Raw genomic sequence first — 26243 nt, 5'->3', positions numbered from 1 at the left:
GCAATCTTTGAGCGTTTATCTGCTCGTGTAAATGGGCTTTAACTCTAAGAGTTTATGCAAAGATGATTGCTCAAAACTGTCACTCAAACTGTTTTTTGAGCAAACATCTTTCAGTGTAAATGGGGCTTAAGGGCTAAAAACTAAGCCATCAGTTGAGCCTCACTGACATATCTGCTACTGAGACAAACTGCAGTTTCTATATACAATGATATGTACAAGCTGCAGAAGACAAACTATGCAAAATTTATAATCAAAACACTACTGCAAAAATGATTGCCAGACCAAAATACATACATTCAAGTGAAAAAAAAAGTTCCCCAAAAAGGTGTACACAGCTTTTAATTAGGAGATTAAACAAGTAATCCCAGTGATAACACTAATACACATATAACCTTATTTTTGGACTATGAATCAATGCCTAAATTTAAGATTAGAAAAACAATGACGACAAAACACAACAAGTGACAGATAAAGGAGAAAAGTAAAGAAAGGCCAGACACACCTTTCCAATAGCACCTTGGTCCAGTGCCATTGCTTCTGACCCCACCAGTCCAATCCCAGAAGTGACTGCAGTGGCGACGGGTCATTCATCACTCACAAGACTGCTGCAGTCACCTCAGAGCTTGAACCCGTGCAACAAGGGCTATTGGAAAAGAGCATGTTTTGTTGTTTTCTTCTTTATCTCCTACAGTTATTTAAAAAATGATGGGCCAAATAAGCGTAGAAAAGGGGAAAAAGAAGTCATAGCTGCCTTTTCAACAGCCGTCAGTCCAGGGACAGAGCTCTGGGCACCACCAATTTGATCCAAGAAGTGACTGCAGTGGTCAAGTGAGGGATGACATGTTACAGCTGCAGTCACTTTGGGGATTCAACTGGCAGGGTCAGGGGCAATGGTGCTGGATCGGGGGGGCCATCGGAAAGGGAATTATGGATTTTTTTTCTTTAATTTTCTACCATTATCTGGCCCATCATTTTTTAATATCTCAGAAAACCCTTTAAAATAAAAGTAGAGGGAAAAAATAGCAAGACCTACCTGGCTGTTCTCCCAACTCTGTGTATGTAGGTATTGGCATCCTCAGGGCAATCCATCTGCAGAACCCAGTTCACTGCCGGGAAGTCTAAGGAAAAGAGAATTACATAGAAACATAAGAGATTCCCTTTACCTCTGCATCATACAAAGCAAAACTGCACTGATATATAGTGGAAAGGACAGGGGTAAGCCTTAAAATCCATTAGCAGCTAGTAATATCAGAGCGGCAAATAGTATCCAGCGCGATAACACTGTCAAAACTATACAAATGGCCTGTATCAAAGCTGCTGGCACTGGTAATCAGGGGGCAGAGAAGAGACAACATTGTATTAATTCTCCAGGTTCACCCCCTAGTAATAGATTAATTACAGAGACAAACTCTGCTAAATGCTTATGCAGAGACTCTAATTAATTTACAGATAAGTCTGCATACAAAAAAAGCAATTAACCACTTCAGTCCAATGTATAATTACCAGCCTTATTGGTTACAAAAGGCACTAGGCCAAAAAGGGTGATCACAAAACTTTCTACTTTACATTCGCAGGTAATTAAATACCTGCAGAGGACACTTTATCCAGGGGGATAAAAAAAAAACCAAGACAAAAAAAAATGCAGCATGCTCCATTTCCTGCGGTTTCCCGCATGGAGAGCTTCCATTGAAGCCGTCCGATTCGTGGCACAACCGCGGATGATACTGTGACCGTGCCGCGGGAAAGCAGGAGATTTTTTATTTTTTTTAAAAAGTGCCAGGCATGCCGCTGCAGCAGCTCTACCCATTCACTGTGCAGAAGTAAGAAGATCCGTCCGCAACGGAGGAGACCGAGCAGTGTCAGGACAAGCGAGAAAATGTACTTTTTGGCCTCATGGCTGTGGGCATGACTGGAAACAGCTGCGGGATTCTGCGCTGAGAATCCATGCGTGCCCGTGGACATGAGGCCTAAGTGTATGTTCACAAGTGTTGTATTCACATACTCAAAATCTGAAACGTATTTTACTATAATATCCATGGCAGAAATCGGAGGAATATGAGGCTTGGATATCTGCTATGAATGAATAGCAGATCCCTACAAGAATTAGTCCACTTGTTATTCAATGCAGCTAAGCGCCACCTGCGCTAAAATTCCACCTGGAAAAGTTTGTGTTTCATGTGCAAAACATTTAAGAAACACCTCAGACATGCATGGGATGCAGGCTGTTGGATTTGATGTGGAAACCACACCAGAATCTGCGTCAAAGTCAAAATCTGTGAACATACCCCAGTTGTAATCTGTAGGATATCCCAACAGAAAATGTTAGGGATTCCCTGCAGCTCCCCCACAGGAGATGTTAAGTACTGCACAGTGCCAATTTAAATCAATGAAATGTTAATCTAATGAACTGACAACCTGGGACCCCCTGCAGTGGCTAATAGAGAATGCTTCTGAATTGTGGACTAAAAATTCCCTAATACAGTATTTGAAGATGGGTTTTCTAAAGCAGACGAGCTCAGGATAACTAAATACTAGCAACTGTTGGTATGGCTACACTTTTGCATCTTACAGAATAGTTGTCTCCAAGCTGTGGCCCACCAGCTGCTGCAAGACTACACCTTCCAGAATATCATTCTAGCCTGCAACTCTCAAAGCATATTGGGTTTTGTAGTTTTTGCAATAGCTGAAGAACTGCAGGTTGGAGATCAGGATAAGATACCAAAGTGATATTTGCATCTTCTCCACATTATGTTTAGGCCATGATTTCCATGACTGCTATGGGGTGGCATGAGAACACAATACGTACCTAATCCTCGAGCTGCAATGTCAGTGGCAAAAAGCACTGCAGACTTTTTTCTCACAAAATCATTATAGACTTCCATTCTCTTCATTTGCTGCTGTTTGCCATGCAGGGACAAGATGGGGATACCGGGCCGCAACCTGCAGAAAGCTCGGAACAGGTACTGCACCTAATAAAGATAAGAAATGGCTTAGTCTTTGTTGATCTGGAAACGTCTGAATTACGGTTGCCTAACCTCTGGTCTACTGACCGAACTCACAGACTAAAGTCCCATTTACACATAATGATCATCGCTCCAATGACCCAAAATGTTACATGTAAACACAGGCATTGGGTACTTTTAGTTTGATTGATGATTTAAAGGTGAATTTAAAATCCATTGTTCAGATACAGAGATAAAGTGTCTCTCAATAGACCGCATGCTGTTCGCTCCATGGGAGTTGGCAGATAACCTTGTAAATTGCCAGCAACGAGGAGCAGAACAATACAGCTGTTTGCATAGCTGGGTATTTAAATCGCTGTTTGCATAGCTGGTGATTAATCGCAGGATGGGCTCCGCAAACAGCTACTGGAGGTCCTTTTACATGCAAATGAAGATGATAAAATGTTAATGGCCATTAACACTTTTTAGGCAAACATAGCAAAATCTTTCAACGTTTGAAAGATTATCTTTGCATGTAAAAGAGTCTTTAAAGAGCCCTATAATGGTGTTAGTTTGGGCTGTAAAACCTATAATCAGGATAGGATTTGTATCCATAATACAGAAGCATTAGTCTTCAAAAGGTCCTAATGCAACATCTGTAACAGCACCACCCACCACCTAGGTGCCATTTATAACACTAGTATCGTATGCTTCAAAATGGCCTTTGGGGCCACTAAAACCTTTAAGTCTGGGTGAGACTGCTACCTTTGGACTGCCTACAGCAGTCCTATGCTCCTGGGTTGGACCTTGTAAACCCCTTTCATTATTCTAAGATGTCTCACCTTGACTGCTCTTCTTTAGTGATCAAAAATATATTTAAAAAGGGACTTTTTTAAACTATGCACCATTCTATGATAGCCCGATACAATCTATTACTATGACTAATGCAACCTGTGTACCTATTTGGCATCCAACTGCTGTTTCTGTGTGCCGTCAAGCGACTCCTGGAAAACCTAGTTTAGAGGCATCCACTGACGTCTTGTCCATACTCTTAAGCCCTAGCATTCTGACGGTCTTGTCTGTGTTTCCGGACATCCGGAATGCATATTACATGAGTGGGCGCACAGAACCGGAGGTTCTAGGGAATCCAGAGCATGCGCAGTTACAGCAGCCATAGGCACAAGTGAGCATGCTTGGGAGGTGTAGTGGCCGGGGATCAGTGAAGTAGTTAGGGCTCTGCAATGGTGTATTTTTCATCTATGTAAGAGGCTAGCAGGTATGTGTATATGTTGATGGAGAGAGTAGTGGGTTCAGTGCTGGGAGGAAGGAGTGATGGCTAAGATGTCAGCGCTGCAGTACCGCAGAAGGAACATGATGGGAAGTTGCCTTACTGGACATCTTGGTTTGCTGAAAGTGGGTTCTTGTGTGAAGGTATATATATATATATATATATATATATATATATATAGTAAAATCTGCTATTTCGTACCACCATCTTTGGTAACATATGCCTAAAATTTAATGAAAAATCTCTAAATGTAATATTTCTGATACGAGGCTCTATAGAGACCATTATACAAAGGGATGAAACCTGGATGAACATTATGTAGCAAGAAGACCCAATTTACTATAGTAAGACACATTTGGACACTGGACCATAAATCCATTTCAGCTTTTTTTCCTTAACCCTGCACAATCCAATACTCCATAGACAACAAGTGCAGGCTGTGTTCAACACTTGACAAGCACCATCAACGGTCGCGCCAGTAGAACTAGCTCCGTTCGCACCCGTTTATGCGTGCAGATGCCATGACAATTGCATTTAAGATGTTACTCGATGGTTAGACCCAGTACAGCGCAAATTTCCTCTTCCATCAGCTGCATTAGTTCCTGTAGCTCAGCCCAATTCACTGAAATACCTGTCTAATGGACGGCTATAATACAGCACCCGATTTGCAGTGATCTTACCTCTTTACAACTAGAGAAGAAGATGATGCTCTTCTTCTTCAGATGATTTCTCACAAACGAGAACAAGAGATTTATCTTCTGGGGGAGCTCACAGACCACATAATTCTGCTCCAAAGTTGCAGGGGTGCTACAAAGAAGCGGCACAGAGAAGGAAGTGAAGGACACAGTCATGAAACACAGAGAATCCCCAATCAATAGTAAACATTTTTTATAGGCTGTCTTCCCCTGAACTAAACTTTACAGCTTATACATTACCTTGCACTACATCCTGGATTCCAGTCCAGAACTGCATTATAAATATGGTGCTGATGGAAACAATCAGCAAGCATATTAACAAACACACCCCTAATAGGTTAGCTGCTAGTACAGAGGGTTAATAGAATGCAACAGTGCAGGCAAGCAAGCAGGACATTTTAGATAACCCATTTAACATGAACCCCTTTGTGACATTCACATGGCTATATACGTCCTACCTGCACATACCCCATGCAGTTAGCACATACATAGCCATAGACTGCACATGCAGTGTATGGAGCAGGCTCAGAAGATGAACCTGCTCCATACATGGCAGGTATCAACATACACCGTGATAATTGAATAACTTTGATCGCAGCTGTTAACCCTTCAAATGCCACTGTTCATTTCAACAGCGGCATTTAAATGTCGCGATCAGGACTTGGGTGTCCCGAATGGCTCCGTCGCAATAAGATCATGGAACTGCCATCCGGGTCTCATGGCAGCCCGATGTGGCCAGTCTTTAATAGAAAGCCTGTTAATATCTAGTATACCATATCATAGCATTATACTATATAGGCAATCAAATGAGCACAAGTTTAAGTCCCATATGGGGGCTAATTAAAAAAAAAAAAACACATAATGGCAGAATTGCACTTTTTTGGCCATTCCGTCCCCAAGAAAAAAAATTGAATAAGGGCTCGTTCACACAAGTATTACAATATAAAAACAAATATAAATGTGTATTGACCCATAGAATGAATACAACATGTCACTTTTACAGCACCATGAATGTAGTAAAAATAAAAATCCCCTGCAAAATAGTTACATTGTGAGTTTTTAACCACTTTGGCCCACTTAGAAATTCTTTCTAATCTTTCTATACAAGAATTGGAAAGTTTAATATTGTTTTTTAATCGCACTATGTCCCATAAAAAACAAGCCCTCATTAGATGTGTCATCTGAAGAAAAAAAAAAGTTACGATTTTTTTTAGAAAGTGGGGATGCCAAAACTACAGAATATGACATGGACACAGGCGCATTAATGACCCTTGGTCATGACAGGGTTAAGCTTAGATGCTACAGATGACAACCAAATGCACAACAACATAGTACAAATATACTACAAGATACTAAAGTATAACTGCAGGTGCCATGAAATTTCAAGGAAATGTCAGTCAGGGACTGACCAGGATTGCTAGGACTTAGGGCTCATGCCCACAGCCGTATGCGTAAAGTGCTGTGCATCTCCCCGCTGCGGTTTACACATTTTGCAGCTATACAGTCTGCCGGCAGAGACTACTTATGGCTGCAAATGGCACCTCGCATGCGAACATACCACACGGACATACGCAGTGCGATTTTGTTTCTTGTATTGCGCATGGACAGCGTGTTATAAGCAGCCCACACAAGTGTATAGGAGGCACGCTGCGTGGTATGCAGAGTAATACAGCATGCTGCGATTTATTAGTGTCTACATGCCGGTGTGCCTGGATCAATGAAAGTCCATTGACTCAGTTCACTGCGTATCACGCGTCCGTGCAACGTGATACGTGATGAAAACATGGTTGTGGACATGAGCCATTACCGTTGCACAAGGTCTAGGATAAAAACCGTCAGCCGCGGCTGCAAGCACAATATTCCTCTTTTTCCTGCAGAGATCTATAAGCAGTGTGGTGAACATACCCAGTGGTTTCAGCTCAATGCCTTGTAATTGGTAGTTGGAGGCCATAATTGCTCATTTTAATTAATCACTGCAGTACTTAATTTATTAGCGAACCTGCACAACACTTCAGACTATCCCGTCAATTAAATGCATTGCGCAGAGTGCTTCATCTTGAGCCGAGGAAGACAAGATAATGCCGGCTGAGGAGAGCAGTCTGACAGCTACACTATTCCTTAAAAGTTAAGATCTGACCACATTAATGGAAGTGCCAAGTAATACAAACCCCATAAATATCACCGGCTGCTAAATGCAGCCCAATGACAAACATCTAACTAGCCCAGTTCTTAAAGGATTCCATCCTTAAGGCCCTTTTACACGGGACTATTATCCTTCGGGTTGTTCAGGCTCTCGCAGGGCTTTGAATGATAATTGTCCCATGTAAAAGCATGCAGAGACTGAATGATTGGACAAGAGTCATCCAGTTTTAATCAGCTTAAACCTGAACGCTGATCGTTTGATGTAAACAGCGGCCCTTCAGTACTGAATGACCACAGCTTACAGTGAATGGAGAGGGGAGGGGGAGAGCGAAGAGAGAGATCCCTGCAGCCGCCCCGTGTCCCTGCTGGCCGCAGTATGAGCGAGCCAGCGATACTCGCTCCTGTGTAACAGCACAGGAGCGAGTATACACGGGGACGAGTGTCGGGCATCGTTTGCTCGATATCCGTCCCGTATAAAAGGGCTTTTGCAATTAGCGTGGACTTCAGTGATTTAATCAATGTTCACATTACTGATGGTGGGTTTTTTGTGTATTGAATATCACTGAAGCATCAGCGGATATGAGCACAAACTCTTTAATTGATCGGTGGGCTCTCTGGGTCTGGACCAACATTTACAACAATAGGGAAACTACAACAAAACTCAGAAATATTTTCCTTGAAGTCTTATTACAAAAGGACTGATAAGGTTATTTCTTAGAAAGGCTTTAAAAAGGGCCGTCTCATAAAGGGCCTCATCTTTTCATATGTCCTATTAGTTCATATGAAGGTAATAGAGGGGAGTACAGCGCTCCTCAAAGGGAATGTCCATGTAAAATACGGTTGCCCATACATCTGAATGGTGGACATTTAAAGGGGTTGTCAAGGCTTAGAAAAACATGACTACCTGCTTCCACAAACAGTAGCATGCCTACTACTACTACAGGTAGTGTGTGGTACTGCAGCTCAGTTCCATTCACTATAATGGAGCTGCGCTGAATACCAGACAACCAATCAGTTAATTGATTGAGAATGAGGGTGGGGGGGTGGAGGCAAACACCAGATAAAGGAGGGAATGTATTGACACAATATAATTCATATATAATAAGGACAAAGGTCAATTAGATTTATGAGGTTAATTGTCAACTAAGGAGTTTTCAGTAAAGGCCCATTTAAAGGCAAAGGAACCAAGTAATCTGACTTTTGGCACCTACTATGGGAATGTTATCAAGTAAAGAAATTCTGGGAAGAGATATTTAATACCCGGTCTTCGCTCCTGCCGACCCCACTGGTCATGGACCCCAAAATAGCAATATTTGGACTGATAGACGAAGAAGAGTGGACACACTACAATAAAATATTCATCAGAGAAATGTTATTTATAGCCAGAAAAACCGTAGCCATGAGATGGATGGCAACGAGACCGCCCTCCATCTCACAATGGAAAAAGTTAGCTGACACTATAATAACATATGAAAAGGTGATTTACTAACACAGAGGATGCCCGTAAAAATTTGAAAAAGTGTGGGGTGAATGGCTAGACTCGCACAACACATTATAAGTCAAGCAGGTACAGGTTAGATATCTAGTTGAAAAAGAGGAAGAAATTCATACACAACAAACCAAAACGCACTAACAGTTTTATTTTATTCTCTCAAATGTTAAAAGTTAATATGGAAAACGTTATGTAACCATAAAGTGATATAAGATGCAGAACAAATGAAAATTGTATACAGAAATACATGTAATATTTGTTTTACAATCTGTCAATAAACGAAGTTAAAAAAGAAACCAAGTAATCTAGTAGATATGATAACTTTTAATGGCCAACAAATATACATGAGGTTAATGCAAGCTACACAAAGCTAGCAACCCAGGGAGGCCAATTATCTCAGGTGTTGGAACTCTCACTGAAAAATATGTCTCAGGATGGGTGGAAGGTGTCCTCAAACCACTGGTGAGAAACACAACCAGCTACTCGCAGGACACCACGGACCTACTGAACAAACTGTCAACCATAAGTCTATTCCCTGCTGGTGCCATCCTGGCCACCATGGGTGTGGAATCCTTATATTCAAACATTCCACACGAAGATGGACTGATTGCTTGCCAGGTTCACCTTGAGGCCAATGGGTTTGCCTCTAAATCTATGTTACAGCTAACAAGATTCATCCTCACACACACATTTATTTCTCCATTGGCAAAGAGACGTGTGCCTCTAGTAGTGACCTACAATCCGCAACTAGAGATACTAAGGAAGACTGCAAAGAAACTCCATCATACCCTACACAAGGATGACAGTCTGAAAGCCATATTCCCGGACCCTCCCCTTCTGTGTTACAGGCAACCCCCAAATTTGAGGGACTTTATAATCAGGAGTGCATTGCCCTCTGACATACAAGAAGGAAATTTACCCTGTAATGTAAGGAGCTGTAAGACCTGCTCACATGTACTGACTGCGGACAGGAAACAGATCCCCAACACACAGCAGGACTATAAGATCCCGGGGACATTCACATGTTCTACGTCCGACGTTGTGTATCTGATCCGATGCAGTAAATGTCCTGTTGGGGGCCTTTAATTTGGAGAAACAGGACAGAAACTGATAGCCAGAATGATATCTGATTGCCACACAATTAAAGAAAAAGACAGAATTCCCTGCGGCCGAGCACTTTTCTAGTCATGGACACAACTAGCAAGACATGAAGGTTTTGATATTGAAAGGCAATTTCAGAACACAGAGCCATAGAAGAATTTAGGAATACATATTTATAAAAACTTTTGACACTTTCAACAAAGGACTACGGGTGACTGCACACAGGTGGATTTCCACCGCGTATTACGAGGTGGAAATCCGCTGCATTGCCCTGCAGCTATTAGGTTCTATGGAACCTAATAGCACAATGCTCACGGTGCGGAATTCCGCACCGTAAAAAAAAAAAATCACCCGTCCTCACCCGCGGCATGCTCTATTTGCCGTGGGTGTACGCGCGGACGGCTTCCATTGCAGTCAATGGAAGTAGTCCGTCACACTATCTTCCACTGTAGCACAGCGGAAGATAGCGTGAAACCGCTTCCCCGCCTACTGCCAGCCGCGTCAAAAGGGTTCATGCGTGACTGGAAAGTATGAGACATCTATAAAACACAGAACACTTCTGACCTGATGAACTCTTAACACCAATTCAGGGACCATAAAACCTTCACATCCATGTTTGTACTTCTGTGGCAGTATTCTTTTAAGTGCAAATTAATCCCACCATGTCTGTGTGTGTGTAATTATATATATATATAATTGGCTCACATTTACATCATGTATATATAATATATAATTGGCTCACATTTACATCATGTATTTTTCCTAGCCATTAAAAGCTATATCTACAAAATTACTTGCTTTTTCTTACTGGGAACAATCATGTTTTGCTCTACTGGCTAACATCGTACCAAGCCTTTTTTTTCGTTTTACGATACAGATGTAAACAAAAAGGGGAAGTTAAAAAAAAAAAGCATACAATTGAAATTAAAAACAAGGTTATCTTGACAGTTCATTTCTAAACTTGGATAACCCCTTTATCACAGCATTTTACTTGCAGTACCAGCTGCTTTAGGGTAAAAACTAAATGGCCCCTTTATTAAGGCTTTTTTACACGGGCCAACAGTCCACGAGCGCTGACATCACCGCTAAGGATACTTGTGGCAAAAATCCAATTATTGCTCAAAAACTCTGTTGCAAATTTACAGTGACATCAACCAACTCAGTGAAACTTACCTAAACTTGGCATTCTCATGCACCCACACATACTCAGGGTCTTTCAGGCTCAGACGAGCTAGGTCTTTCACAGATTTTGTCTGGGTTGCAGAAAACAGTAGAGTTTGTCTCTTTGCTGGCAGATTTTCTATAATTGCATTCATTGTATCTGCAAAGCCCATGTCCAGTATCCGGTCAGCTTCATCCAGGACTGCAACAAGAGCCGTGGAAAACATTATTCATGTAGGAACTTCTGCAGCTACTCACATTTGTATGTTCCTTTCTTAAAAAGGTTTGTCTAACGAAGCCAACCCAACAAGCCCCACTTAGATAAATCTACGCATGGCAGACTATATCCATCACAGATATCGACATGAATCCAAATTGAATCCTTGGTGATTCCACAGCAAAATACACATCTGTTGCTCTATATTCACCATGGATTTAACCCCTATGTACCCAAGCTAAATATTCACATGTGGATGAGATTTTGTATGTCTAATTCCATGCTAATACCACAAGAACTATGCAATTGATTTGGGTTGGTCCCGAACACAAGATCTCTCCTGTAGGGTTACCTCCAAACCTAGTTGGCTGATAAAAGTAGCGGGTTGCTCAGTTCTTACAGGAGCCGAACAGCTAAAGCCATGTAGCTTATATACTGGGCAGAAGATTACTCACTCAGCATCTGGAGATTACAGGCGTGGAACAAGGAGGTCTCATCCATGTGTTGCAACAGACGTCCAGGGGTGCAGATTAGTATATTAGTGCGATGGATACGCGCAGTTTCTTCATTCAAGTCCTAGAAAATGATACAAAAGGGCTCAATAACACACAGTTTAAGGGCAAGTTCACATCTAGCAGAACATTTGCTCTATGATCCTCATCAAAACTGCAACAAAAATGAGTAAAAAAATTAAATAAATAATCGGCACTGTTGGTGCGGGTTTGCCACCATGTTTGATGCAGATCCACATCAAACTTCACCCTTTCAATTTAAGGGGTGAAATAGTCTGCAGTTTCACGTAAAAAAACTGTGTCAAAATGCGGATTTTGACACTGTCCGTTTTGCTGCAGTTTATGGTCTGAATTTTCTGCTACATGTGAAAGTACTTTTATTTACAAATATAAGGACAAAAACGAATACTGTTTCTTCTACAGTTATTTCCTCATTTGTTTCTCAATTGATATACATAACTGCATTCAAAATTGTCAGACCGCATCTGAAATATTGTATTCAGTTCTGGGCACCCCAAGTTAAAAAAAACAAAAAACAGACAAACTGGAGCAAGTTCAGAGAAGAGTAACCAAGATGGTGAGCGGTCTGCAAATTAAGTCCTATGAAGAACGGTTAAAGGATCTGGGAATGTTTAGTTTGCAAAAAAAAAAAAAGAAGGCTGAGAGGAGACTTAATAGCTGTCTACAAATATCTGAAGGGCTGTCACAGTGCAGAGGGATCAGCCCTATTCTCATTTGTACAAGGAAAGACTAAAAGCAATGGGATAAAACTGAAAGGGAGGAGACACAAATTAGATATTAGAAAACACTTTCTGACAGTGAGGGTGATCAATGAGTGGAACAGGTTACCACGGGAAGTGGTGAATTCTCCATCAATGGAAGTGTTCTAACAGAAGCTAGACAGACATCTGTCTGGGATGATTCAGGCCGCCTGCACACAAACGGATTTTTGCTGCAGAAGCATGCTATGTGAAATCAATTCTTCCTGCACACTCATGGAAACCAATTGTGGTTTTCGGAAGCAGAAGACAAAATTGCAGCATGCTCTATTTTTGCACGGATTTCACGCGGACGGCTTCCTTTGAAGTCAATGGAAGCCGTCAGACTTGCGGACAAGTCATGGATTCTGCGTTATCGGCTAGTGATGACACTGGAAACAAACATTTGAGGGGGAAAAAAAAAAATGTACTGTGCATGTCCGACAGCAGCTCGTCGCTACGATCTGCAGTGCAGATGAAGAGGAAAAGAGACCAGTACGCAGGGTCGCGGTCAGGGCCGGATTCCACTGCGGACTCCCATATGCGGAATCTAGCTCTGCCGCGTGCAGGAGGCCTTAGTGGTCCTGCACTGAGCAGGGGGTTGGACCCAATGAAACTGGAGGCCCCGTCTGACTCTACCGTTCTATGATTCTACTTTAGCTAATCAGGAAAATGGAGGAGGATTTCAGACTATTCTTTACACATTTAAATGCTATGCAAAAAAAAAATCCTTAATTCGTTTAATCATTCAAACGATAATCGTTGTGCGTAAATGGGGCTTTAGTCAGGATTAGAAGCTTGATTTAATCATTGATAACGCATAGATTAAAAAAAATACACACCTTTCCTCCAATGATAAGTCCAGCAGAAAACTCATGGTTCCGGCCCACCTTCCGGAGGACTTCGAAGGTTTGATAAGCCAGCTCTCTAGTTGGGGAGATTATAAGGATTCCAAGTCCATCATCTGCTGTCCACTGTTGTCGATATAAGCATTCCAGTGCCTGCCGAAGACAAGACAGTCGTATATAAAAACACGTTAAGTATACAGTGGTGACCTGTGGGGTGGAAGGGGGGATGCAACTCATAAAACAAAGACATTGCTAGGCCGTCACAGATATAGAATTTAAAAATTGAAATTTTATTAGGAATTATTTTAAAAATCAAGGCCAACCAAAGAAAAACAATTACATAAAACGTATAGTGACAGGACAGACAAACAACTAAAAAGAGGGATCTTGGGATGGGTGAGGGAGGGAATTATGTGTCACCAACTCCTGTCTAACCATCACCAGGATGCTCAAGAGTCACTTGTGATTTAGTTGATGGGGCAGATCCCTCTATCAAGGTAAGTATTTAGCACTTGAGGTGTTGTATGATTCGTATGTTCTCCAAATGGAGACTGTTTTTTAATAAAGGTATATATGTTATACGAATCAAGCAAACCACTTTTCTTTTGGGACTCTTGTAGTTTTTAATGTTTGAATCAATGTCGTTTAGTGCATTTGTTTTCACTGTTTTATACACTTTCTGTTTAGATTGCTCTTCAAACCAGTATGGTATTGAGTTTACAGTGTTTAAAGCTTTTCCGTTTATATTGCTCTTGCTTGACGCGTTTCCCTATCGGGGTACTCGATAGTTCAGATGCCTGCAGCTCACCACCAGAGCCGCAGGCGCTGCTGGAGATTACTCCTAGCACTCCTCTTTGCCTTGCTCTATGTCTTCTCTCTTGCTCTACAAGCTACCAGAGCTGACCTCGTCTTACTAATGCAAGCCTTCTAGCTAGCTTAAAAATGCTTTTTGCCATTGTGGCAGTTACTAGTAGTTCCTAGGCTGATTTGGGATATTGCTCCCCGTACGTTATCTTCTTGTTGGGCGAATAGATATTTAATCTTACAGCCACTAACCTAGGAGCTACCAGTCCTGGAGGACATATGACAGTCCTATGCTAACCTGGGTGCCACTTTGGACAGACTAACTCTGGCAGCTTTGATACACACCATATGCATCATTTTCATGGATGCACATGATGCACGGCTTTTCTATTCTACACCAGAGCCGCATGAATGTGGCAGACCTTATGTGAGCCAGAAATATCCAGTTTAAATCGATTTTCTGGATTCTGAACGACTAGAGCACGTTTGGGACCCATACGATTGGTAGGGTCCAAGTTTATTATATAAACTAGGCAACTCTGAGGAATCGTCTATTATTGAATAGTGACAGGCGTATTTCAGCCACCTATCTAGTGATCATCTTTGATATATATTCTAAAACAAATCTTTTCCTACTTATTTAGGGGCTTATCGATGCCCGGCTCCTGATGAACTATCGAGTACCCCGATAGGGAAACGCGTCGAGCAAGAGCAATATAAACGGAAAAGCTTTAAACACTGTAAACTCAATACCATACTGGTTTGAATAGCAATCTAAACAGAAAGTGTATAAAACAGTGAAAACAAATGCACTAAACGACATTGATTCAAACATTAAAAACTACAAGAGTCCCAAAAGAAAAGTGGTTTGCTTGACTCGTATAACATATATACCTTTATTAAAAAACAGTCTCCATTTGGAGAACATACGAATCATACAACACCTCAAGTGCTAAATACTTACCTTGATAGGGGGATCTGCCCCATCAACTAAATCACAAGCGACTCTTGAGGATCCTGGTGATGCTTAGACGGAAGTTGGTGACACATAATTCCCTCCCTCACCCATCCCAAGATCCCTCATTTTAGTTGTTTGTCTGTCCTGTCACTATACGTTTTATGTAATTGTTTTTCTTTGGTTGGCCTTGATTTTTAAAATAATTCCTAATAAAATTTTAATTTTAAAATTCTATATCTGTGACGGCCTTAGCTTCGACTATATAGATATCTCATACCACTGTGATTAAAGACATTGCTAGGATATGATGCTTCATGATCGCAGGGGTCCAACTTCTGAGACTCAACGATCCACAGTACTGCAACCCCATCACTAGTTTTTCCTGCACAGCTACAGGCCTCTGAGCCACGAAGGGAGCTGCAGTGTTGCAGTTACTCTAAAAAGTGTATATCCTAGTAATAGGCCATCAGTTTATGAGATAGAAAAATCCCAATTAAGGATTGAGAAGACTTCTTGTTTGTTAAAGGGGTTGGACTTGAATTTATTTGATAAAACTTGCTTACAGGGGTATTAAAAGTGTTGTTTCCTTTATCATTTTCAATGCTGCTGGTAGTCATCAGTTCAGGATAACGTTTTCTGATGGCCAAGTAATGGTCCATAGTGCATTGGTGGTGTTAGGACCACTAATGCACTACACCTGCCTCTGATTGGCCACCCCTGCTCACGCAACCAGTGCTGGGCAATCACAGAGCAGCGCACATTGTTATTGAAATACTGAAATATTGGAAACCACATCGGCAATCGGCAGAACTGAACAATGGCTAACACACTCAACTACAGGTAGTGTACCCATTCCACCCTCTAGTTCCGAGACAGAATTTTGCAGAGAGATTGGCAAAAATCAATATGAACTTTTTCTCCCCATTTCATTATTTTGTATCTGAAGGCTGGAAGATAGCTCATGTCAACAGGCAATATGTCAGAATACCACCCCCTTAAAGGGTATTAACATGACGGCAAGCTCCAACACACTTGGGCGGATGTCCCCTCTGTAAGTGAGATTTGAAAGCAGCACTCTAAGAACAGCCTCCACGGTGGCTGACCCAGTCTGTCCATACTTTACATGGTCAACTATTCATTTGGATATCTTCCAGGTAATGTTATATTTCCCAGGTAGTTGCCACTGCAAGGTAAAGATATGGCTAGATGAGGCTTCCCCAGCCTTAATAGTTTTAAAAGGGAACTAGTCACCAGGTCCATGCTGGCCAAACCACAGACAGGGTACACCGGGAACAAGAACAGCCTTTGTACAAGTATGTGTCGTCATTCGGAAAAGGTGCAGCATCTCCAAAGAAACAGTTTGAGAATCAGCATGGAATGGAGCTTGGAGTCATGGGGATGATAAGCCACTAGCCTTTCTCCACCCACATCACCGAAGACTGACAAGCCTTTCCCTACACACAAGGCGACGGGGCCGACCCCCGTGACTCCAAGCCTCTTTCCATGCCAGTTTATCAAACAATGTTTATTCTCAAATGCTGCAGCGTTTGAAAACCCCACATATGCACAGCAATGGCCGCGTCTGTCCCAGGTTCATAGCTGATGAGCAGGTCCCTTTAAGTCAACAACTATCAAGCCAAGTTCCATTACAGAACACACCTAAACTGCTACAACTTTCCAAACTTTCATATCAATCTGATTCTTGGCACCATTCTTGCAAGATGGTCCTCTATGGCTACGGCCACTGCTGTCTATATAATAATTTTTTAAAAATTAAAGCAAACACTATGACTTACAGGAAGAATAAATGCCAGGGTCTTTCCTGATCCAGTTTTAGCGGCACCTAGAACATCCTTCCCTTGTAAGGCCAACCCGATGGTCTGCTTCTGTATTTCGGTGGGCAACCGGTACTGAGCTTCCGCCAAACCTGCAATCAGACACTGAGATAAATACCAAGTACACAGTGATCACAGCAGGTTCCAAGTCATCCAATTAAAACCTTTGCATGGGGAGGAGGAGCCTGACTGATGAAGAGCTAGGACGTGCAGAGCCTGCGCTCCTGCTCCAACACGGCTAAAACCTCATAAAAAAGGCATCCACACACCTTAAAGAGAGCGGAGAGCAGAAATGGGGAAGAAGAAGGGAGCCAACAGCTGCTGCAAGCCCCGGAAGGAAGTTTCCGGACCCCTGGACAGCTTTATGTCCACCAGAGGAGGCCGACACCGGCAAGGAGGAGAGAGCCAGAAACCGCCGTCCCGGGAACCGATGGCTGCAAGAGGAGAAGGGAGACCTCGACCGGGAAACCCGACCAGCGCAGCGCCGGAGGAAAACCCTGCACCAATGAACCGGAGCTCAGCGACACCCGCGGCAGTGGCGGGGAGGCCGGGAGAGACGCAAGATGGCGGCGGAAGGGAGCCGGAGGACAGCGCGCGGCCGCCGAGGGCAGCAGACGTACAGCCGGAACCCCGCAGGGAGAGCCCCGACCCCCCCTCGCTCCCAGAACGGCACTTACCACCGGGGGACGGGCTACAGACACGGGCGCGGCAGCCGCGGGAACCACAAGGCGGACCGGAAGTGAAGATCCGGCCGCCATCTTCTTCAACGCAGGCACCGGAAGTGGAGGAGGCAGCAAGCCCGCGGACACGGAGGGAGACCGAGGGGGCCCCAGCAGCGCTGCAGAGTGAAGCAGAGGTAACAGGTACAGCGGAGGGGGGGTCAATACAGCCCCATCACCCCCAGGGATGCCAGGCCGAAACAGTTTAGGCCAGTGAGGGAGGCAGCAGGTTGGATGGGAGACTGCCATAACCCTCCACCACCCTTACCATGGGACAAATCACCAGAGGGGGATGAGGAGTGGGCTGCCACACCAGACCCCTCACCTAGACCCCTGAACAGGGGGGAGGGGCAGAGATCAAATGGCCTCAGGAACAAAGAAATAAGACAGGGGACAAGCAGAGATACCCTGATCAGTGACACAGAAGGGGATAAAGCGAATGCTTCATGGTCGCCAGCAAGCCACAAGAGAGCTGGCGGTAGCACAATGGTTAAACCCACGCAGGCGGCACAGAAAACAAGTAAACAAGCCCCACATGAGACATATGAGCAAGGAGAATTTGGGAGCCCCAAGAATATTAACAAAACCACAATGGAAAGCTGGGATTGGAAGGAACATCTTAGATCAATCCCCACTAAAGAAGATTTAGACAACCACTTTGCCCGATTCGCTTCATCGCAAAAATCAGCGCTGGAATCCATACAGAAGGAAATCCAACAAATGGGGCATCGTCTCAGAGAGACAGAAGAGACACAGGACCTAATGCTGCAGCGTATGGATGAACATCACGATATCTTAAGCGAACACGCTGTCCAAATAGCAGAACTGGCTAATCACCTAGATGACATTGAGAACCGTCATAGACGGAACAACCTAAGAATTCGGGGCCTGGGAGAAGAAATAGAGAACAAGCACCTGGAGACATGGGCAGTGAAATGCTTTGGAGACCTACTGGATAGATCTCCAGAAGATCCAATAGAGATAGACAGGATACATAGGGCCCTAGGTCCTAGATCTGCAGACCCGGAGAGACCAAGAGATGTGATATGTAGGATACATTTCTTTAAAGAAGAAGAGGAGATCCTTCGCCAGATTAGAACTAAGGGACCGATTAAATTTAGAGACAGAATCCTACTATTCCTACCAGATCTTTCCAGAAAGACACTTCAACAAAGACGAGCCCTCAAACCACTGTTATCACTGTTGAAAGAGCGGGAAACTCCATACCGCTGGGGATATCCCTTCCAGTTAATAGCGGGCTCGGGGAGAGAGAGTGCCATCTTTAGATCCTTAGGGGACCTCCCTAAATTCCTTACAACACTCAAACTACCAATGGTCTCCATACCAGAGTGGCAAAAAACAAGTACCCCATCACCAACCCCCCCAAGGGGACAATGGCAACCAGTGAACAACCACCACAAAAGACCAAACCCAAACAACAGAGACCATCCATAGAAGTCCCACACCCACCAAAAAGGAGAAGGAGCGCGGAGTAGTGCCCGAAACATGGACACGGACAATATGACCTGAGAAACTAGGGCCATTTCTTACAAAATGGAAAATTCCAAGTGTACAGGACTGGCGGTTAAGCCCAAACATCAGGATGCGTCGCAAGACCATCTCCGGAGTAGAGAGATGGTCTGGGGCCACATTATCTTGGTTCGGGAGAATGAACGCAATTAAAATGGATGTTTTACCAAGAATACTATATATCTTCCAGACGGCCCCATGTAACCTCCCAAACACCTTCTTCGACAGATTACGTAGCCAAATACTAAAGTTTATATGGAAAGGAGGATCCAAAAGACTTAGTCATAAAAGTTTAACTAAGCCAAAAGAGAAGGGCGGAGTGGGACTTCCCGACTTTCGCCTATACCATAAAGCAGCTATAGGATCCTTCATACTAGATTTATTTCATCATAGAGAGAACAAATCTTGGGTTCAAATAGAAAACCGAAATAACACCTTTGAGACTAGAGGGGCGTTCTGGATCCCGGGGAAAGTTAATTGGGAAAAAGAGGAGGCATCATTCATGATGAGCACATTACTGGGCGCCTGGAAAGGGGGTTGTAGGACCACGGTCCCGGGACCTCTTACCCCACTGACGGGAAATCCACATTTTAAGGCAACTTTGCCGTTGCGCAACCTGGAGTTTATACCCCCAGGAGTGGAGGCCAGGGTGGGGGAGGTGGTAGAATTGGGAGACATACGGGACATGGGGTCCCTGGGAGGGGACCGCAGGCAGGCACCGGGCTCATGGATGCAATACCTACAAGTGCGTAGCTACCTGGGGAAGATAAAACCTACTCAAGGATGGAAAATGACATACACCCCCTTTGAGGAGCTATGTTGCGCTAGGGAGGCTCCCAGACATACCGTCTCAATACTCTACAACCATCTAATAGAGGAACAACTAGGAAGTCACCAACCTAGGTGGATAGGTGCGTGGGAGGAGGCACTGGGCCGGTCTTTCCCGAGGGAACTATGGAGCAAAGCGTTTCAGCTTACTCACAAAATGTCGGTTTCCAGTAGGCTCCAAGAGTTAAATTTCAAGATTGTATCAAGATGGTACTTGACACCGGAAAGACTACACTCCTTCTTCCCCGCAACCCCGAATACATGCTGGCGTTGTGGAGCTGAGGGGGGGTTCAATGCTCCACATTTGGTGGGATTGCCCCATGGTCGCGACCATATGGCAAGATATGAAACGTCTATTCGAAAAGACGGGAAGAGAAACAATAACTCTGACACCGGAAATGGCACTCCTGTCCATCACTCACGAAAATGCACACCAACTCAGGAAAGGATTGTTAAAATTCTTCATTATAGCCACAAGGCAGGTAATTCCTAGGTTCTGGAAACAGAGTCTGGAAATTCCCAGAAGTGCATGGGTAGGGGTGATGGATGAGATTGAACGAATGGAGAGGATCAGATTAACGGAGGACCAGCTAGGTTATGATAAGTTTTACCAAACATGGGCACTATGGATAGATATACGAAACACCCCTATGTTTCAAAACTGGTTGCTTACGGGCAAATATGAGTAAGACCGTAGATCAGACGTGACAAGGAAAAGTAAGGAGGATAGCCTGGATATTACTGCCCCCCCCCCCTTTCCCACCACCTTTCCTCTAATCCCTTCCTTCTCCTCTTGTCGTGTAAACCCACCCCCCCCCCCCTCAGGATGTTAACACCTACTATAGAAATAACAAGACCATGAAGAATGCTCAATTTAAAGAGATTTGTTGTTGTAATCCATTCAAGAAAATTTGAAGTTCTCTATTATCTGGGCAACCAAATGGTATTAGCTCATTGTTATGTGTGACATTTTACAAGTTTTGTGTATGTTAATGTAAAAGCAATAAAAATACCTTGAAAGAAAACCTTTGCATGGGTCTCTCGCAGTGCCGATATGGTGGTATATTAAAGCATACCATCAATATCAGATCTGTGAGGTGCAACCATTGCACCACTGCAACATTTTGTCTACAAACTGCTAGGCTACATGTACAGATTATAGTGAATACTCGACCATGTAGCCTCCAGAGAGAACCAAGCAGGGCAGATAGAAAAGAGATCACAGCGATCAGACCCCACCAAATGGACATACCAGCAATAGGTCATCAATGTCGGTCCTGAGAAAACTCCTTTAAAAGGGGATGTCTAGGACTTTTACTAAAGATCTCTGATTCTCAGAATAGATCATCAACAGTTGATCGTTAGGAGTCCACCGCTTGGGATCCCCAACGATCATCTGATCTCCAGGCCTGCTGCCAGTGTGGACAGCACTGGAAGCAGAGAGTATTGCCAACATTGCAGCAGCCCAGTATAGTATAACAGGACCAGCTTCCATTGTATTCATGCAGTATCAAACCGGGCTGCTGCAATACGGACAGCACTATCGTCTTCTAGCACTAACCACACAGATAGCGGGTTTGTAGATCAACTACTGATGACCTATCCTTTAAAGGGGTTATCTGACATTGGAGACAGTGTGGGGACGAGGTGTGTATAAAATTGAACACGCATATTTTCACCTCCAGCTGCGCTCTGCTTCCCCGCTGCTGCCCCAGTCTCTGTTTACATCAGCTGTAGGGGGTGACATGAATTGTTTACCCACGTGCTGTAGACAATGGGAGGCCAGCAAGGACATCATCAATGACGTAGAAGCCTTGAGGCAGGTTTATGGGACATTAGAAGCCCACGTAACAGGTTTACGGGATGCCACCAGGCCAGCTAAGTGAGGTGACTTGTCAGATGCTGCAGCCCTGGACCGCCAAAATGGCGGTACGGCCCTCCGGTGAGTATATTTTTTTAATATAGTTTTAGGCACAGGGAGCCAAAAACTTTATAACAAAATAACTCTGAAAATCCCTGTAACCGACTTGGATAAAAATCCATTCCTGTCCACGTAAGAAAATTAGGTTTTGTAATTAAAGTATAAAGAATAAACTAGAAAATAAGGAAAAACTATATTTATGAAAAAAATAAACAAATGACACTTCCATGCATATCAGTTCCCATTAGCAGTGAACCAGTTTAATATACTCACCTCTTATAGTCTTTTTCGACAAAGGAAAGTCTGAAAACTTAATTATTTCACTGATGTTAATCTGATGAAAAAAAAAAAGAAAGATTTTAACGCCTATTACGTAAAAAGAAAATTAAAATACAACTACTGTTCTGATCAACCGTTATAATGGCCACTGCAAGGGACATTTAATATCCCATGCACCCATTCAAATTAATAGTAATATATGGCCATAGCAGGTCTGCAAGTCTCTTCTCTGGCTAAAAGAAAGGGGTTAAAAGTAACAGACCATCTCCTTGATATTATATGCCCCAGTAGGTATTTACTTAAAATAACATTTTTACCCTGAAAAAGCACTCTAAATGCTGGCCACTATGAGTCTGGCTTCATTACAAATTGCTGTCCATTGCCTGTTGTCTAGTGACGTCTGTCTCTAGTAACAGAGACCCTGAGACAGAACACACTCATGCTACCCATAGAAGTCTTTGACAAGAGACTCAGACACTGCAGCAGCTAACTGGTAAGTGATTTACTGTGCTACAGTTACTAGAATCACATCTACACTCCTCAGTACCAGTATCCTCTGTGAAGATGTTTCTCAGTATGTGCTACAAAGTGTTATGGAATAGAATCTTCAGTTTTGTAAAAAGTGCAAGGAGACAACATAGCAATTAGTCTACACCCACCAGCTCAGAGAACTGAGAATTAGATGCAAAGGGGAAAAGGTTATGGAATGCAAAAGGGGAAAACTGGTGATAAATATCAGATACAAGTCATATAACGGCCATCAATAGTGTTCATTCTCATGTACACACATTATTTTTAAACTGGCATGTACACTTTAAATATTGATGCTCTATCATCCTTAAAAAAAGCCTCTAACGTTTGCTGGATGAGGGCCTGTCCCCATGTTCAACAAAATGAAGGTGCTGCAACACTCCAGCACCTTGTCCATACAGGTAAATGAGCCTGATATAGCAACGAAGTCCAATTCAGTTGAAGAGCTGTGGGAACTTTATTTTGCTGATGATTGGGGATCACAAGCACTAAAGTGATTTGTCAGCATTACATGCACAGCGTTTCTGATATGTCTCACACCTGAGGAGTCTAACCTCACAGACCTGGAAAGATCTGAAAATTCTCACCAACACGTCAAAAGATCTCAAAAAGTGAAAAAATAACTTAAAAGCCTTCAGCAGATGTGTGCAGCTGAATGTTTAGTCAGATGCTGGTCAGGCAGTGAAGACTTGGGAAGCCATTAAAGCGATCCTTCGGTCCTGGACAAACAGATGAGCAGCACTGGCCAGTAAGAGCAGCATGTAGTGTCTTAGACTACCAATTACCTACTAATACACAGTAGCTATTAGCTAGTAAGAGAAGCGTTGCAGCCATCTTTGTTAGTCCAGGACCGGAGGGTCGCTTTAAGCTCCATCTTCAGTTTATAGCACCGAAGAAATAGTAGTTGCTGCATAAGGCCGAATGCACATGGGCAGAGATTCCGCGTGGAATTTCCGCTGCTGCACACTGCCATAGGATTGCATTAGTTTATGCAGTCCTATGCAGACAGCCTTGATTTTGATCGCAGAAAACTTGTGCGATAACAAAATTGCGGCATGTCCTATTTCAGTGAGAGCTTCGCACTTCCGCATCATCACTAACATGCGCACTCTGCACTGCGCATGTGCGGCTGTCCGCCAGCCGGCACATCCGTAGATCGAAGACGCTAGACAGGCAAGCCGCGGGTCACATCCTGCTGCGAGAATCTCGCAGTCGGAATCCAACCCGGCCTAACTGTACATCATGTATCATTCGAATGGAATAAATTTGCTCAGTCTTTCAGAGGTGTGAATAATAGATTTCATACACTCAATTCCATCATTCAAATAAAAAGTGCACGATGCCCGCGTTTACACGTATCGATTATCGCTCTTTTCCGGCTGTTTGAAGCAATTTTGAGCGAAAATCTTTGCGTGTAAAGAGTGGTTTTAGATCTTATGACAATGAGCGCCAACTGAGAATATATAATACTACTTGTCACTCACTACTGCGGTTTACATGTGGCAGACCATCGCTAGTCTGGTGACAAAGGATCATTAACACAATGGGTCACCCTCATACAGTTTATATTCATCAGCAGCACATACCCCAATTATACTGGGAGACGGAATGCCGACGAAATAACAGTTTTATGTCCTCATAAAAGATACAATCAGCCAACAAACAAGCATTTCCTTGTCTGGCAGCAGATTGCGTTCATATTCAGACATTCGAAGGAACATTAAAGGGATATTCCTATCTTAGCACTTCCCGGCTGAGATGAGAAACCCAAGGCTGGTTTCCTGAACCCCTTGCCGGGGGTTACAGAAGAAGCCAAGCCTTATGCTTCATCTGTAATTCCCATTGAACTGAATGGACGTTAAGCAGGTCCCATATTACGGAAACAGAGTAGCCCGCTGTGCCATGCGGTTTCTGTAACACCCATTCACTTCAGTGGGAGTTATGAAAACAGTATAAAGCTGCAGAGCTCATCTGCTTCTGTAACACCTCTTTAAAGACCATTTCCAGGCAGACACCATTGATGATCTATCCTCAGGATAGGACATCAATAATATTTGCCTGGAAAACCCCTCTAAGCTGACCATTGGCCCATATAAAGGGCCTGGAGCTCTGGATAGAAATAATAATGTTCCCATTCACTGACAGCAAGCTAATATCTTGAAAACTATGATATATTGAAACACGAAGCGTATTACAAAGTTCTAGAACTTCATTTATACAGTGATGAGACATTACATATATAACATGGGTAATGCCCATGTAACAGATCTCCGCCGTTGTCTATATAAGACTCCCCATAACAGCCACTGTATATACAGAAGACAGATACACAGAACAGTAATATCCAGCAGCGAGGACACCTATAGCCGAGTACAGGTGACTTACCTCACTATAGCGCTCCACCAGGTGGCTGATGCTGTCCCTCTCTACCTGCCACTCTGGCCTCTTGTTCTGCTGCCTCTGGGACCGGCACCTCTCCTGCTTCCGCGTGTATTTCTTCTTCCAGCGCTCAAAGTTCTTCACTGGGTCGTTCCTGTCGTTGATGAGAGGCTCCTTCTTCCTGCCCTCGTTAGATTTCCCCATGTTACCTGCAGTTACACTCTGCCTTCCTGACACGCAGAATAAACACGTGCGAGGCGCTCACTGATGACGTCATTCAAAAACTTTATTTGCCGTAAGCATGTGAACAATCCTGGCTATCGCTGCTCTGCTACACTTATATGACTATAGTACACAACACAGCGTTACTAGTGTACTTATATCAGGAGTTAATGGGAGAAGAACATTTATTACTGCACATAATACATTTTTTGTTCCACTACTGATACAGTTTCATTAAATTGCAAGAGCAATATTGTCAAAAATGCAGTTTGTGTGTGATTTTCTTCCAAAAGGTTGAATCAAAATGTATGTGACCGACAATTCACAATATCGAAATGACAGCAATGCTCCAGTCCCAATAGCTAGTGCCATTCACTTCCTGGTTAGGCCACTAATCTGCCTGTTTCTGGGGCCCCTCTTAATACATCCAAGATGTCCACGGCGATTCTTAGACTACTGCCTGCTCTGATTGGCCAGCGCTTCTCACATAAGCAGTGCTGGCCAATCATGAAGTAGCATGCACTGTTTGGCTACCGATTCATCGTGTGGATTGAGAAGTGACAGAAGCTCCACAGCCATGTTGGACATATAATGAGTGGCCCCAGGAAGAAGCTGTTCTATCTTGTCCACTGTAATGCCAGGCAGTGAGACGGGATGCTTATGGACATCATTATAGTCAATGGGTTCCACTGCGCACAGTTCATGTTCCCTTATATGACAGGAAAGATGCTGCTGGTCGCTTATGTGTGATGCACTTCCATTAATTTCAGTGGGGATGATGGAAATAGCTGAGCGCTTTGTAATGGACTATCTGTTTGCCACATCGAAATGAATGGAGCCACCCTACACAATGTTGACCAGCGGACCATTAGTTGCTACATCAGCGATCTTGCATTACAAAATAGGGTCCCCTGTTCTTAGGATCGGTGGGGTCCCAGCGGACGGACTCCTACTGATCTATCAGTTTTCACTCATCGTGTGGATGGGTGAAAATGTGTAATTTCGTTCACTAACCAGAATACCCATTTAAGTGCCAGGTTTGGCACTACCATTGTTTTCCTTGTTCAAACCTATTGTGGTA

The 26243-nt window shown here is 43.4% G+C and overlaps 1 protein-coding gene across 1 annotated transcript in view; it reads right to left on the bottom strand.

Moving 5' to 3' along the window:
- DDX10 (DEAD-box helicase 10) overlaps window positions 1–25189 on the bottom strand; it is a 219381-nt gene extending 194192 nt beyond the window's left edge. The window contains exons 1-9 of the mRNA XM_066582115.1: window positions 24947–25189; window positions 22025–22085; window positions 16715–16845; window positions 13151–13309; window positions 11494–11614; window positions 10834–11023; window positions 4911–5037; window positions 2807–2969; window positions 1034–1118 (exon numbers count right to left, since the gene is read on the bottom strand). Of these exons, the coding sequence (XP_066438212.1) occupies window positions 1034–1118; window positions 2807–2969; window positions 4911–5037; window positions 10834–11023; window positions 11494–11614; window positions 13151–13309; window positions 16715–16845; window positions 22025–22085; window positions 24947–25144 (1235 nt within the window). The 5' untranslated portion in view covers window positions 25145–25189. The remainder of the gene's footprint in view (window positions 1–1033; window positions 1119–2806; window positions 2970–4910; window positions 5038–10833; window positions 11024–11493; window positions 11615–13150; window positions 13310–16714; window positions 16846–22024; window positions 22086–24946) is intronic.
- Window positions 25190–26243: the final 1054 nt, after the last annotated feature.

Source organism: Eleutherodactylus coqui, chromosome 1, assembly GCF_035609145.1.
Source record: "Eleutherodactylus coqui strain aEleCoq1 chromosome 1, aEleCoq1.hap1, whole genome shotgun sequence".
NCBI lineage: Eukaryota > Metazoa > Chordata > Amphibia > Anura > Eleutherodactylidae > Eleutherodactylus > Eleutherodactylus coqui.
This window is presented reverse-complemented; position numbering and strand designations above follow the sequence as displayed.